The 16,688-nt window shown below is 34.7% G+C and overlaps 1 protein-coding gene across 5 annotated transcripts in view; it reads left to right on the top strand.

Annotated features, from left to right (window-relative positions):
* The first annotated feature begins 595 nt into the window (after positions 1-595).
* kif21a (kinesin family member 21A) overlaps positions 596-16,688 on the top strand; it is a 53,556-nt gene continuing 37,463 nt past the window's right edge. For all 5 annotated transcript variants that reach the window (XM_065291197.2, XM_065291196.2, XM_065291198.2 and 2 more), the window contains exon 1: positions 596-836. In XM_065291197.2, coding sequence (XP_065147269.1) covers positions 793-836 — 44 coding nt within the window. In that variant the 5' untranslated portion in view covers positions 596-792. The remainder of the gene's footprint in view (positions 837-16,688) is intronic.

Here is a 16,688-nt window from a genome sequence, read left to right as displayed (position 1 = left end):
CATAAAATAAGCAAAAAAAAATCTGCCAATGGGGTAAGCAATTTTTCTTGAATTTAGTGTTTTAGAAACATTTTCAAAAATTTTTTGCTTACCCCAGTAGCAGATTTTTTGGCTTGTTTTATGCACAAAATCACTTAAATTTGATATTTTTGGTCTAAAAACTAGACTTATTTCCTTGGGTCGTTTTGCTCATCAAGAAAAAGCATCTTAATTTAAAACAAGACAAAAATACTGAGACATTTTTTCTTGAAAATAATTTTTTTTGCAGTGTAGGCATTTACACACCACATGGTAGCACCCAACACCACTGAAACGTTTTTATGCATACTAAATAATTTTTTTTTGTTAATAATATACTGATTTATAATTAACAGTACCTCAAAAGTTGTGTTTCATTTAAACTGCATTACACATATTTTTACATGTGCTATTTGTATTTTTTTATTGTATAGTTTTTACTACATGTCTAGAGTTCAAAGATGCTATGCTATGACGTCATACCAATAAGAAAATTCATTTGGTCTCGTGACGTCACCTTTCAGGGTCATCCAGGGGGCGTGGTTTGGTGACGCATTGCGGCTGGGACTGACTGCGCGTGTAGATCAGATCGCGCAGGACCGATTGCACGAGCGAATGCGCGAGTGGTCTATCCACGGGTGCGCGCGTGATCGTACAGCAGCATCATTGCTGTAGCTGGTGCATGTGAATCAAGGGCGTGATAATGGCGTATTTGAGCTGAATACTCCTTCATCAGATCGATCGGAATATTGTGCGATCGATGAGGATCTGATCATGTCGGGCGGGCAGGACGAGAGCACGGTGCGGGTCGCGCTCAGGTAGGGCACGTGAGATCACGCGCTGGCCGCAGCTTGAACCTGCTGCGCTGTTTTAGTGAGTGCACAATTAGATGAAAACTGTAGGAAATTCACTCGCATTAAAGCCTTAAGATATTTTAAAGACCCTAAAGTACATTCTTCACCCTCTTTACAGGAATAAGTAATCTGGGAGACTGTGCTTTAATTTTTATTTTATAATATATTGAAATAGTAAAGGTATTACAGTGGTGTGTACAGAGTCATTCACATGTAGAGCTCACAGCATCTTCACGTGATATTAACGGGGAGATTTAGGATTACAGGCTAATATATTAATGTGCGTTTACATTTTTTTTTATTATGTCCCTCGATGTACACAGTATTTGTGTACAAGTTTAACAGCTTCAGACACGTTTTCTTGTTTGTAGGGATTGTATTTGTGTGATTGTCATTGGGAGCTAAAATCAGACAGGTGACTGACAGATGATCAATGCAAGATGGGATTTATTGATAGATCTGTTCACTAGAAGTGTGAACTGAATGTGTATCAGTGTTAACGAAGATAAATAGATAGATGTATTAGCCTGTGTGTTTGAGTTTCAGGGTCTGGGCCCATCAGTTGTTAGAAATAGCCGTCCTCCTATGGAAAAACGTTACATCATTAGCAATGTAAAGTCCCTGATATAAACCTGAGTAACGTGACGCTTGAGGAAAATGACTAAACCAGAATTTACAGGATGTTTTGTTGGCTTTCAGTGGTGCTCTTTATAATGTAAGTCATGTTGCTAAAAGCAAAGTCATTAGTTACGTCTTAGCAATGTTTTAATAGCGCATTGTGTTCTTTATATACTAGGCCTATATATTTAATATTTTGTGTGGTTACTTTTCTTTGTCTTGTATGCAAAGCTGCTTTGAAACAATGCAACATTGTAAAAAAGCTCAATATAAATAAATGTGACTTGACTTACGCACATACATAAGAGGGACAGCTGTGTATGTTTGACAGTGCAGTTTTCATCTGTGTGTCTTTTGCATTTACAGTGACTCAGCGTCTTTCTCTCGTCTGAGCAAATGTCATTGTGTGGTGACGCTGAGGGTGGATAATAAAATCAAAGCGCAGGCCCTCATATCAATATGTGCAGTTATGTGTGTGTGAGGACGAATCCTAATGCTGTGCCATACAGTGACTTTCTAGAGAAGAGGACCATGTACGTTTTTAGTTGTGTTGTTGCAACTGTCCCTTCTAGTTCTTAATAAAAATGCAGTTTGTCCAAACTGTCCATGTCCACATAGAAATGATTTACTTAGTTTAGTGTAGAAGAAGATCCTGACGGGCCTGCAAGTAGCAAAGAAGGGAAAATGATTTCATGGGTCTCAACGATTGCTCTTATATTAGATCATTTTCGAACTGTTCGACCATTCGAAAGATTTTCAGTGGGATTTGTGCTGACCAGCCAAGTTCTTCCAAACCAGACTTAATAAACCATTCATGCTTGAGAGCAGAACGGGCTTTTCCCAAACTGTTGCACTAACTTGGAAAGAAATTATTCTTATTATCAATATTTTGAGCTGTTGCATATCCTGTATTTTGAAATCCAGAAGAAATATATCCATATTCAAGTCCCCCTGTAGTCGTCTTATCTTTCAGCATCGAAGAAGCATATACTTTATGTAAAGGTTTAAAAAATAAATTAAATTGAAAATAAAAATGTGCAGATTATGGGTTGGTGGTATGAAAAAAAAATCAATTTCACAGAATGAGTTATTTTACTTTGGTATATTTTACGGTATATATGATTTTTAAGAAAAAAAATCTTAGTATTTTTGTCTTGTTTTCAGTAAAAATATCAAAAAATTCTTAAATGAGGATGCTTTTTCTTGATGAGCAAAACGACCCAAGAAAATTTTTAGGCCAAAAATATAAAATTTAAGTGATTTTGTGCATAAAACAAGCAAAAAATCTGGCAATGGGGTAAGCAAATTTTTCTTGAATTTTTCTTGAATTTAGTATTTAAGAAAAATTTTCAAGATTTTTTGCTTGTTTTATGCACAAAATCACTTAAATTTGATAGTTTTGGTCTAAAAACTAGATTTATCTTCTTGGGTCGTTTTGCTCATCAAGAAAAAGCATCTTAATTAAAAAAAATTGATATTTTTAATGAAAATAAGACAAAAATGACCAAAATACTAGAATTTTTTTTCTTGAAAATCATTTTTTGCAGTATTCAGTTTATATTGTTTTTGGAATATACAAATTTGCTGAAATTTGCCACTCACTAACTTTTGACTTAATGCTCACCACAGTTAAAAAAAATATAAGCAAGTTAAAGGTAGTCTTGATTTTTTTATTCGTTTTACACTGCAAAAAAATTTTTTCAAGAAAACATTTTCTTAGTATTTTTGTCTTGTTTTCAGTAAAAATATCAAAAAATTCTTAAATTAAGATGCCTTTTCTTGACCCAAGAAAATAAGTCTAGTTTTTAGACCAAAAATATCAAATTTAAGTGATTTTGTGCATTTCTTGGGTGGTTTTGCTCATCAAGAAAAATACATCTTAATTTAAGAATTTTTAGATATTTTTACTGAAAACAAGACAAAAATACTAAGATTTTTTTTCTTGAAAATCATTTTTTGCAGTGTATACAGTATACAGCAAAAATTACTGTCTTACTGAGTATTTTTGTATTGTTTTCTAATATAAATATGTGAAAATTCTTAAATTTACATACATTTATTTGTTAAGCAAGTGGCTTAAGATATTAATTCTTGTTTATTGAAATAAATGATTCAAATCAAGAGATTTTTACTTTAAACAAGTCAAAATATATGCCAGTGCAGTAAGAAAAATCAACTTAAGTTTATTGAATTAAGTTGAAACTAGATTTGTTTATTTTTCTTACTGCACTGGCAGATATTTTGACTTGTTTTAGTGAAAAACCCTCTTGATTTTCATCATTTATTTCAATAAACAAGATTTAAAATCTTGAGCCACTTGCTTACCAAGTAAATGCATCTCAATTTAAGAATTTTCATATATTTATACCAGAAAACAAGATTATTGAAGCTATATTTTGTATTTATGCACACAGTACATTTAAAATAGGCAATATGTAAAATGAAACACATATATGCACAAACCTACAGGCAGGATAAATACCTGTATATGAGAGACGGATTTCTAAATATGGATATTATAAATATGACAGGTGCGATGCGGTTAAGGTCTTGATGCTCTTCTCCTTGTTATTAACCGTTACGTACAGTGCTAATACTAATACATTTGTTTCTGTATAGCTCAGTGGTAAAGCTGTGTGTTTGCAGTGCAAAAGGTCATGGGTTGGAACCCAGGGAACATTCACTTACTGATAAAAATGTATAGCTTGTAATGCACTATAAGTCACTTTGGGTAAAGCATCTGCCAAATGCATAAATAATGTATATTAGAATAGGAATTTAAGTTTGCGGTGGCCCGCAAGGAGCGGGGCAGGAGGACACTTCTATTATAATCTCCCTGATGAACATTTTATCATATTTTTAACAAACATCTAGTAGGGCTGCAAGATATATTGAAATTACCTAAATTACTTTCATATTGCCATACATATGTGTGCAATTGCTGAATGAACTTGAATGATTTTAATACTTTAAAAAGTTACATATAGTCAAAGTTTTAGATCGATGCAGATAGCAGAGAGAGGGATGCTTTCTTTTCCAAAGAATGTGAAACATAATTTTCAGTTATATTATTATTAATTATTATTATTATTTAAATAGATTTTATAAACATAAAGAATTATTGTAACGCATATCACATCATTTAACAAGTTATTGCATTTTTTCTCAATATCATGCAGTATTTAGTGTTGACTTGATACTGTAGCACTGATACATTTGACACTATGATAGTATATTGTGGTATTATACTATGTAAAACATCGCTGCACCCCACTATATATAGAGAACATGACTCTGTTGAAGATTAGACGGTGTTAAAAGTAAAGTAAGCTCTTTCAGACAGTCTGAGGCAAACTGAGAACTCTTCAGTTTGTGATTCCTGTGGCCGTCGAATCCGTTGGACTGCGGGAGCCACATGAGGATGTTTTCCCGGTCGGTGGCATGAACAAAGTACTGCGCTCTGTAATTGCATGTTGTCTAGAAAGCAGGCACGTTATTCTGAAAAGACATGAGATAATACCACAGTTCACCACGCCCTGCATAGTTGAGTTTTATTCTTTAGCTTTATATCTCAGATTCTTTAGGAATAGACATGATTTCATAATTCACGCACCCTCATGTTGTACCAACCCTGTAAGAAGATCTGATCTTTCTTTCAATGAAACTCCATGTTAGTCTGAATGCTCAAGTATTAATGTTGGAGCTATGCAAATGCAGATATATACAGTACAAGCCATTGGCTGATGTGGGATGATCAGGGTTTGAGTCCGACCTGGATGTCCTGATCCCACAGCCCCTACTCCCATTTCTACACATCACCTTGTACAGAAGGTAAAAAAAATCCAAAAGTGTTCCATAAGAATAGAAAGTGATATTCATCTGTAACAAAAAATGACCGTGAGTAAAGGAATACATTTTGGGCAGACTAGCCCTTTAAGAAACTTGCCTGCCTGTAGGAAGAAGCCGCAGTAATAGCACATTACTGTACGCTAAGTTTCATCATAATAATCAAGAATGTTTTTTTTTTAAATTTGCAGATTTTTCTTCCTGTGATTTTTGCCTCGTGTTTTCATTATAACATGGATTTCGTGGCTGTTTTCATCATCTCAAATGTGCCAACGTTGTAAAACCTGCAGTTGTCTACACATCTGCTTTAATGCAGGACTTTTGTAACAAGTGAATAAGACATTATGAGGTAGTTTACAGTTTTCTTCTTCCACAATGGCATGTGTGCAGTTGGTTTTACCCATCATACCTATTACACTCCATCTTTGCATGGTGCTTTCCAAATGTCATCACTTTCACCCAGAGACTATTTCATTTGATGAACTGCCAAGAGCGAAAAGAACAGGGCGATTATTTCAGACAGACCCAGTACTGGCATATTCCGCCCAATCCCACAATGCATTGGGTCCATCGGGTATCTGTTTACCACCGTTTTATGTTGGGGTCTCCCTCGAGTGCATCTGAGGAGATCTGTGGGACTGAATTAAACCACTGTTTTCATCTCATGGCCCCCAGGCATGTGTGATTGTGTTTGTGTGCTCACATACTGTGTGGCTCAAACAGTTCGTCTGCACTCCTGTTCACTCCACATTTAAATCCGTTTTCACTCTTGCTGTCTACAGTTCATCCCTGTTACCTCAGAAGTCAGATTGCACTCAGGACAATGTGGCTTAGCGCTGCAGCATTGTGAATGTGTTCATATGGAGCAATTTCACTGAAAAGGGGTCAACATACCTGAAACTTCTTCATAGCCGTATACAGTCGTTAACCTGAGTCTGCAGCAGAGATTGTATTGTTCAGTGAGTCTTCTGTGTGTTCGTATGGTAAAATAATAAACTTTAACTGCAGACTCACTGTTTGTTTAAGCATGCTGTGCTTCTATTCTTTGCCAAACAGACAGGAGAAGAGCATTAATATGTTCTGTACTCACAGGGTATCACGAATGACTGGCTAGGCCCCAGCCCTTGGGGCGAATGGGGTTGATTTACAGTTAAAGTCTTTATTGAGTTCCTTAGTTGGCACCATAAATAAACTCTTTTCATTTCCTCAAGCTTACTGATTAACCAGCCTGGTCTCACTGTTAATAAATAGTATTTACACGTAACTTTCAAAAAAAAAAATTTCCTTATTTTTTGTACTTTTAAAAAGATGCTACAACGTACAATGTAGATGTATTTACAACATTTAAACATAGCATTATTATATTTTTACAGCTAAAAAAACGTAAAACATTTCTGTATTTTTCTTTCCAAAAAGATTGCTGTATAATTTCCCATTAACCATTTTACCGATACCTTAACCCTACCCCAAACCCTACCCTAAACCCAAACCCTTTTTATACAAAATGTTTAAATGTATTCTTTTTATATTATGCAACGTAACTGACAGATATGTTAAGGAAGATATTAGTAACAATATAGCATTCAAAAGATATTTTAAGCCACCACAGTCCTACGCAAAACAGTTTATTAAAATCATTTAACGTTACTGTTTAAAAAATCATAACAGACAGACCAGTGTAATCACACACAACTTATTTATTGCGAATATTAAAATCAGTACCAAAAGTAGTTAAAATGACGATGTGTTGCAGCCGCGGTCCTCTCTGGAGTATATGAAGTAAAGTAAAGAGAAGTTATTAATCCAAGAGAACGTTGATCCGGCGGCTTCCCTCTATAACGGCGCATTTTTTTAATTCTAACATACAACAACGGAAATCACGCAAATATGTCACGTGGTACACAAAGAGCCAATGAGCTTTTGCTATCACTGCCTGAAGCAATGTGTCGTAAAGCTTCTTGAGGCAGGATATTTGAATTTATAACGAACGCGCAATCTGACTTAACGGTTGCTGATGTGAACTCGGATCAAGATCGCTGGATAAAGGGCTGAATTTGGATCTTTTCCTCGCAATCGTATGGATTTTAAAGATGTGGATTACAGCAAATGAATAAAAGTAACATCTTTTGTGAATTTATGTTTTATTTTGGTGTAATTATTCCTTAATAGTAATAATTACGTATTGCTTATTACATGGCTCTCTGGAATGCTTTATTCTGATTGGTCAGTTGAGACATTTGCAGGTTCGTTCTTTTCAAATAATAACCGCTCTAAAGTAATAACGCATAGCCGGTACTACTTGTACGATTAAAATCGCTCCGCGCCAATAAAGATTACTGTTTGGCGCCATCTTGTGACAAACACTGGACAACCACCATTTAGAATGGAAAGTTTTGACATTAATTTTAACATGTACGGAAAAAACAAAACATTTAAACAGTGGATAGAAGAACGAACAACGACAAGACACAGAGAGTGACAAAATAGAGCATGACAGCTACGAAGCCAACACACAAAAAAAAATACAGAATGGGCATTAAAACTTCTCAAAGACTGGCTAAAAGAGAAAAAAATGGAGACAGACAAGTATGAAGCAGAGGATCTTAATAAGGTATAACGATCATTTTATGCATCTGTGCAAAGTTTCGCGGAAGGATAAAAATGTTAAATTAAAACAAATATGCCAATAAAATGTTTCAAATTCATATTCATGTCCAGTTTTTTTTCTTACAGTATGTGGCAAGTAGCCGTGTAATAAGCGGGATAATGTAGAGGCAGCCTGTAGTTATCGCGAAATAAGCCCCTTCAGTGTGATACAGTACTGATCATACTGTCGGGGCTTATTTCCCGATAACTACCGGCTGCCTCTACATTATCCCTTACATAAAAGACAGCATTGGAGAAAACGCGTTTTTGTGTCATGGCAAACAAACTAAATAGTTTTAAAGTTTTTTAATGTTCAATATTGTAAAATTCTCTGAATATCATAATCATTTCATTAGGTAAATGGGTAAACTGTCTTGAATAAATAAGTTAGAAAATATGACTGAAAACATGTCATTAATATGGGTAAGAAACGCCAATGCCCGCGATTTTAATATTTATGAATAACTTACGTACAAATGTGCACTTTTGTAAAGCTGTAATTTATACGTAAATAATTTACGTATTAGTCCTGTCAAAGCGTCTATATTATACGTTTCAGTGTGTTTTAAACATAAGTAAATGTATGTATGGTACAACCACACTGAAACGTAAAAATACACACGTATTCTCATGAGATCACGTTGCACTAACAACACTGCAGTTCATAAGACCAAACTAAATCAAACAAACAAACTGAGAGATCAGATCAACTGTTACTCCATTCTTTTGCTAGAAGAGACCAGGGTGTTGAAAATGTGCAATAGCAAACTTTTATACACTATTAAGTATCCTTAACTGTTAAACGAGATAAACAGTACAGTGTATTTATTGTCATAAACAATTGTGAAAACAACTGAGATATTAAAAACATCTGTCTAGAGCGGGATTAACTCATACTTGCATGTGAATGAGAGATTTAGGTTAAACTGCAGTGGATCAGTAGTGGCCTACATTCGGTCACTGCACAGAAATAAGAGTAATAAATATAGACTGAGAGAGAGCTGTGCTATACTCCAAAGACTCTCTATATACTCTACACTTAAAGGTCCCATATTGTCAAACCTGAAATTTCATGGCTTTTTTCATGATAACTGATGTCAAGGGGCTACAGTACCATATAAGTTTCAAAACAGTCAAATTCACACAGCCTACTTAAAGTAGCTGTGATTTTTTTACGAACCAAATCTTTAGTATTCCTTGTGTTTATTCAAAGCCATCAGCTGAGCTATAGATAAAAAGATTCATTTATCTTTATAAAATGGTTAGTTCCAGTCCTTGATTCTGCTTGGTCAGATTTCATGAAGTATTATTGCTTACATGAATCGACCTTTCAATGTCATATCGCCTAAATTTTGGCTATTGGAGGTAATTGATGAAAAATTTACAAAAAGGATTTTCCTGGTAAATTCACATCGCAGCAAGCATTCAACCAAAATTGGAATAAACACAAGTTGCTTATTGCTGTAATAAATTATTAAAGGAAAATTGAATAGCGCCCGTTAATGTTGTTTTGAGTGTTATTTACTTTGAGTCCCTTGTGATCCATAATTAAATTTTGCATAAACCCAATGGTCCTGATAGTGTAGAGAAGGTGGAGATGAGGTACAGATGTGGCCTTTAAAAACGCGCGTTTTCTCCCGCGGCATTCGCCAAATCGTCTCGCGGAGTCACGCAGAATTCTGCAAGTGTTTTCGGGGGGGCTACTTTCCCTTTTCCCTTAATGTGTTTCGCTTCACAGAAAATCCACCAGGTGGCGCATAAAAAACTAAATTTTTATATGCGTTGTCATTGCGGTTGTTTCCAGAAGTTAATAAGGGCATTGCTGAATATTTAACATTTCTATTAAAACAGCAAAGTGACGTCAACCCCTTCTTGCCAGCATAACAGCGCATACATATATTAAGATGACTGTACGTGCAATGGGCATTTATACTAAGTGCAACAAAGAATTTAGTGTGAGCCTAATACACTTAACTCTATTTACAATGAATATCTTAATTATTTGTGTTGTCGAATTTTGACACCGTTTCATTGTTTGTTCATAATATTAATAATTATGTCAGTTTTTCTAAAAGTATTAATATTTTAAAGAGATTCATGTGGTATAAAAAACATGTTTTAAAGTTATAAATGTTGTAAAAATATATTAGTATTATTGTTCTTAATATATTAAGAACAATAATATGACACATGTATATTGCGCTAAATTGCTTTACATATGGAAAGAGGAATTCTTCTCAACCACCACCAATAAAGTTTAAAAAATATTCTTTAAAAACGGCGTTTAAACCCACGCAGAGCGAACAAGAAAACATGGGCCTACATACTGTACAGTGGGCCTATGATATCTTTATTTAGTTTTACATATTTAAAACTTTAATAATACCTTTCTTGCGCATATAGGCAGTCAGTGTTATGATTTTTTTTTATCCTTTCAGCCGTTATTCATAACAGTAAAAATATTCAGTGGCTTTGTAAATATATTACTAAAATAATGGATTAAAGTAACTTTATAAAATCTCTTAATGTCACTTATGTATTTTTTAGTAGGTCAAAACAAAATAAATTGCTAGAAATAGAACAGACATTTTAATTTAAAATGTACATATATTATAGTCGTATATTATAGGTCCTTCCAGATATCTTATCTCAGACGTTCGCAGTCAACACTTTTAAAACTTATTTATATAAAATCTAATTTATAAATTAAAAAACAAAGTTTTAAGTTAAGACAATAATAAATATGTTTATTTTTATTGAAAGAAAAACGTAGAAAATGTTATTATGGGTGTAGTTGATGCAAATAAAGTGTGCAGTATACAAAAAATGCAAACAAATTATTTCTAAAAGTGGCAAGATTTTAAAAAGATAAAGGTGGTATAAAGAAAGACATGAGAAAAGTAGAGGTATGCAAAAGAGCACAGTTTAGTTATTGTTAATTAAAGCGGTTTTATACACCTTTGTTTGAATTGACAAGCATTTTATTCGCCACTTTCAACACATTTTGTGATTGATTTACTGATTTATTACAGAAAATTGTTGTCAGAAGCAAAGCTATTGTACAAAGCATCTTTATATGTATGTTTTAAAGTTAAAAATGTTGTAAAAAATATATTAGTATTCTTTTATATTAAGAATAACAATATGATACATTTATATTGCGCTAAAATGCAATATACATTATTCTGCAATATAAATTATTCTCAACCACCACCAATAAAGTTTAAACATTATTCTTTAGAAAAAAACGGCGTTTAAACCCGTGTTGCGTGGAGCGAACAAGAAAACATATGCTTACATGCTCAATCGGCATATGATTTCTTTTTTATTTAGTTTTACAGTTTTAAAAGTGGCAAAAAAGTTCTTAAAATCTAATGAATACCGGTTTTGTAAAATGTATATAACTGCAGATGCGTGCGTGGGATCCGGGCAGGTATCCTTTTCCTCCAGACCTTGACGCATGGTCGCGGAAAAGCGAGAAATATATTTTTTTTTTAAGTAAAAATATTTTGCACAATTGATATATTACTTATGAATATTTTAGGAAATTATTTTTGACACACGTAGGTTATTACGTGTATTTTGGATTTTAATTTCATTACTGTCTGTGCCTATCCGTGGCCTCATCCGAGCGCACTTTCTTTGTCTTGCGTCTTTTGAAGACAAGGGTACGCAGCACTATGAACCAGAAAAGACTCACACACCTTTCCCTGATGCATGCCCACACAGAAATACTGAACTCCATGGACATTCGTCCCCTAGCTCATGAGAGACTTTGGAATTTCTATTATACAACCGGCGCAATGCGCGACGCGAGTTTTTTCTGCGCGAGTAAAGAGCGCATTGATAATATGCGTATTAACGGAATGACAACGCGGGTTTGTTTATTACATACATGGAAGCGCAGCAGCACAAAAACGCTTTTTAATATGAAAAATTAAAGGATTAAAATGTGACAGATTATTATTGAGTCTCTTGGACATAAATGATGACCAATTATGAGACGTTAGAAGGCTTAAATAGCTGCTTCATCTGTAGCTAAGTAAATAAATGCTTTGCTTTAAACAAATGCATCTACTTTTAAATGTTTTTTTTTAAAATGCTACCCAACGGATTTATTGTATATAATGACTCTGCACCTGTAGATATGGTGAGATGAGAAAACATTTTAAGTAATGCTTTAAAAAAAAACATTTCGCTGTCCAAGTGCTGAAATGGCTCTCCACACGTTTGTAAATTCTTTATCTTTTGTTTGTAACAAATAGAGTATTTTTACAGTACAAACCTTATATAAAGCCTATTCTAAAAATGTAATTATACACCATGTATTTCTTTATAAAAGTATACAATATCAGAATTAAACCCATCATTATTTTTGTTCAAATTATGACTTATTTATAAGTTTAAAAAAGACAGTAATAGTACTATTTAGTAAAAAAAAAGATCTATATAAAAATATACTAGGTATGTTAATGTGAGAATATTTTATATCTGTCGTGTGATTCTAACTTAAAAACGAAAGTAAAATATGTTCGTCCGCATGGACATTGAAAATTGTGAAGTTTAATTAATATTATATGTTGTTATAATATTATATGTTGTATGTAAATTGTAACGAAAGTAATTCCCCCTGGGATAAGTATTTTTGCTTCTGATTAATAGCGCATATTCATCTGAGAACTGATGATGTCTGTGTGTTTCAGACCCTGGCTGTGTGCCCTGAAGTGTATATGACAATAAAGTAGTAAATCTCAATGTATTTATTTTTAAAATGTATTTTAAATAGGCCTATAGGCTCATAGGTTTTTGGTTAAAAAATTCACAGCACCCCCTGTTCAAAATGACTTCCAGCGGCCCTGCCTTGACGCTTTGTGTGTTCGACTTTAAATGGTGCGGCGCTGACTGGTCGGCGTATGACATCAGAGTACCGCGAGAGCAAAGGTAAAGTCGGACCATTTGTAACATTTCGACTTGCTCTCGCGGTACTTTGATGTCTTCGTTGCCGAACTGTCTGCGCAGCGCCACATAGAAACGCCCTTTGACTCTTTAAGGCAAAGTACCAGCAACATGAGAAGTGGTGGCACGCAAAAGAAAGTGAAGGTACGCAGTACGCTAAAATATAAAGCGTCTGTACTGCGAGCACTGGTATAATTATTTACATCGTGTGTTGCTCTTTCACCATTGTGCACCCGCGCACTCGCTCTGTAGTTTGTAGCTCGCGCTCCGGCTTCGATAAACAATTCCCGTTTCTCAATACCAAGTAGGGGAGAGTGGGGCAAAGTGAGCCAGTGGGTAAGTTGACCCACCCCCTTTATCTAGGCAACCATACAGATTTGTAGCCGTGTGACCACAAATACAGGTAGCAACCATAATTTAAAGAGAAGGACAAATTAAAGAGTTATGATTAAAGTATGATTTTTTTAAACAAAAAAAACAGTTTTTATCCTATCAAAGTAAAATTTATACATACCAGGTATAAAGGCTGTTATGTTAAAGTAGATTTATCCAGGTCTAAATATTCATACCATAAATATTTGTGATAGGCTAATGTATAAAACCATGTGAATGATTTAGCTAAAGATTAGCCTGAATTACTAAGCTAGGCAGTTTCCCAGAAAGGTGGCTGTGGGGCAAAGTGAACCAGATGGGGTAAACTGAACCAGGGGTTCAACCCCACCATGAGGCACTGTAACCATTGAATATGTTTTATTAAAAAAAATTCTGTGTAGTTTCGCACAACTGATTTGTTCATTTTTAAACATTTTAGAAAACATATCATGCTAAGACATTACCATATTAATTAATTTTTATGCATTTGGCGTTTTGCAGGTCTACACTGAAAAAACAAACATACCACTCAGAAACGTCCATTGACAATCTCCAAACAATAAGTTGTTCCTCAAAATCTGTATTTTCATCTGATACAGACTCAAACATGAGTGGATGACATCAGAGTACCGCGAGAGCGATTTAAAACCAACCTCCTCCGCTTTATTTCTCGCGGTACTCTGATGTCATCTGCTTGTCGGTTCTTGTGGCGCTGCGTAAAGTTGACCACACCTAAAAAATGTACTGCTAAACTCGACAGAAATGCTCTGTATACCAGCACCTCCTTTATTAATTTGTATAGCAGGAAAAGTTCTATTTTACTTCTCAGCGTGATAAATAGCTTACAAGGTTTGGTGTGTGAGCGTGTGAACTGACAGAAATGCGTGTGTCTCATGGTGATTGCATGGGACTTAAGAGCCTAGGTTATATCAACATATGTCAAATTAAGTTACCTGATATCCACTTAATTTTATAAGTTATTAACATTCATTTAAAATAACATACAGCGTATGTATTAGGCCTATTTGCCTAAATTACATTTTAACAAAGAAACTGCAAGGGTTGATATTAAAACCCAGCACGCTGGTGAAAACTGGATAAACCGGTTTTCTTTGATGAGGTGATCGATTAGCATTGGGGGTTGGCAAAGAATTGGCAGACCTAGGGGTGGGTGGTTTTTAATTTCTTGACTCTCTCTGGTAGCTGCTAAAACAAGCAGCTAAACCATGTACAATTAATTACATTTTGGAATTAACTTCCTTCATGTCTTTTTATTTATACACTGTAAAAAATATTTTCTGAATTTTTAAGTAAAGTTAGCATTAAATATGTTTTACAAACAATTGGTTTACAAACTCTGGGATGTTTGTGATTATCATCATTCAGAAAAGTGGTGCTTGTGTTTAGACTCATGTTTTACGTGATTAAATCAGGAAGATTACATTAGTTTCTTTTCAGTGTAGAACAGTTTGTAATCAAAATGCAAAAATATAGTACATTTATAAACATCGCTGAAACAAAGAGTGAATTAAAATTAAAAAAGTAATAAAGTTAAAGCTGCTGATAATTTTGTTTATATTTACTAGCATTTTCTGAGTGAAAAATGTTTAGATTTTGTTAAGTAGCCTAAATCCTACTCAAATTTATTTCAGTGTAGGTTTCTCATTTTTATCAGCTTTCTTTTGCTTTTCAAAGGGCCGTCTACCTTTGCTACCGCCAGTGCTTTAATGTGGGCCGGTAGGCGCCAGTACACAGTACCGCCACTTCCAAATATAGCTCTTGAGCGTACCACCGCCTCTCCCTGCGCCCAGAACGTACTTCTAGCGTACCAGAACGCTCATTTGCACATCTGTTTAAATCAGAGGCTTAATTTAATTATTTGGCTGCGCTGCCGCTTTTCAAAGAGCCCTTCACAATGCAAGCTACCTAATTCGTCCCACCGAGAGCAGAGACTACATTACCCATTCACCTTTGAGTTTTACAAGTTAAAAGCGCATGCGTAGCTTTTGCTGCTGTCAATAGGCTTGTTCGACTTCATGCGGCGCCCCGAGAATCGACAGCCAGAAGACGTCACAGTATCGCGAGAGCGAGGCGAAATATGATTTCTTGAATCATTCTCGCGGTACTCTGACATCATCCGGCTGTCGGTTGTTGCGGCGCCGCATGAAGTCGAACAAGCATAGTGTTAACAACGTGGTTTGAAGAGGTGTGTGAAACGCGCAACCATAGCTGCTCTGTTAAAATGAAAATACAATGAATACTTAATATGCCCTCCTGGTTTTAGACTCTGAGGAGTAAAAGAACAAGGTCAGAATCAGAGGACTCTCGCTGGCTGACATCCCACCAAGCCAGAATGATATCGCTGCAGGTCAGATGCCAGCTTTTTCCAATACCCTTCTGTAGGTACGTGACAATCTCTGCTGTCGCGGCTGTCAGCTTGGTTCCCCTCGACGCAACTTCGGATTTCCTCAGACAGTGTAAAACATTATTGAAATTGTATTATACATACTTGCTAAAGTACAAGTGAACGAAATTTCAATGAATTTGAACGACGCGCACAGGAGTTTTACCACACGCAAAATGGAAAACAATGGGACAAAATAAAGTGATGACTTTCGAGTTTCAAATGGCCAATATTCTGTTGTTCTTGAACCCATAGACATGGTCTTGGTGTCCAGAGAGTAACTTTGCCCGACAGCGACAATATGTTATTAAAAAATAAATTACATCATTATGGATAAATGAGTGCTTGCAGAATATATATGTTTGAGAATGCTTATCAGTACTTTTTTGTTTCTTAAACTTTAAAGATGAATATTCTCCTTTAGAGATGGGCAATTTTCAGCAATAGCACATTATATTCAAATTTTTGAGCTCATAAAAAATATTTTTTCGCTTATTTAAATGACTTTTTTATGTTTTTATGCACGTTTAGTTTTGGTGCAATTTCATCAAAAGCTTGTAATTAGGAAATACACACAACATGCTTAACGTGTATTTTCTTTATGTTAAAAATGTTGTAAAAATTGCGTATTCTTATATAATAAGAATAACAGTATGATATATTTATATTGCGCTCAAAATGATTTAGAAATGGAAAAAGGAATTCTTCTCAACTACCACCAATAAAGTTTTAAAATTCTTCTTTAGAAAAACGGCATTTAAACCCACGTGCACCGAACAAGAAAACGTATGCTTACATACAGTCCGTGTATGATATCTTTTTTATTTAGTTTTACATATTTTTATTTATATGCATTTAATAATAGTCTACCGTAAGGTCATAATGTACACACTGTTAAAAATGATTCAGTGGCTTTGTAAATATCTCTAAAATAAATGATTAAAGTAACTTACTTAATGCAGTTATGCGATTTT

Source organism: Paramisgurnus dabryanus, chromosome 23 (genome assembly GCF_030506205.2).
Source record: "Paramisgurnus dabryanus chromosome 23, PD_genome_1.1, whole genome shotgun sequence".
NCBI classification, from domain to species: domain Eukaryota; kingdom Metazoa; phylum Chordata; class Actinopteri; order Cypriniformes; family Cobitidae; genus Paramisgurnus; species Paramisgurnus dabryanus.
This window is presented reverse-complemented; position numbering and strand designations above follow the sequence as displayed.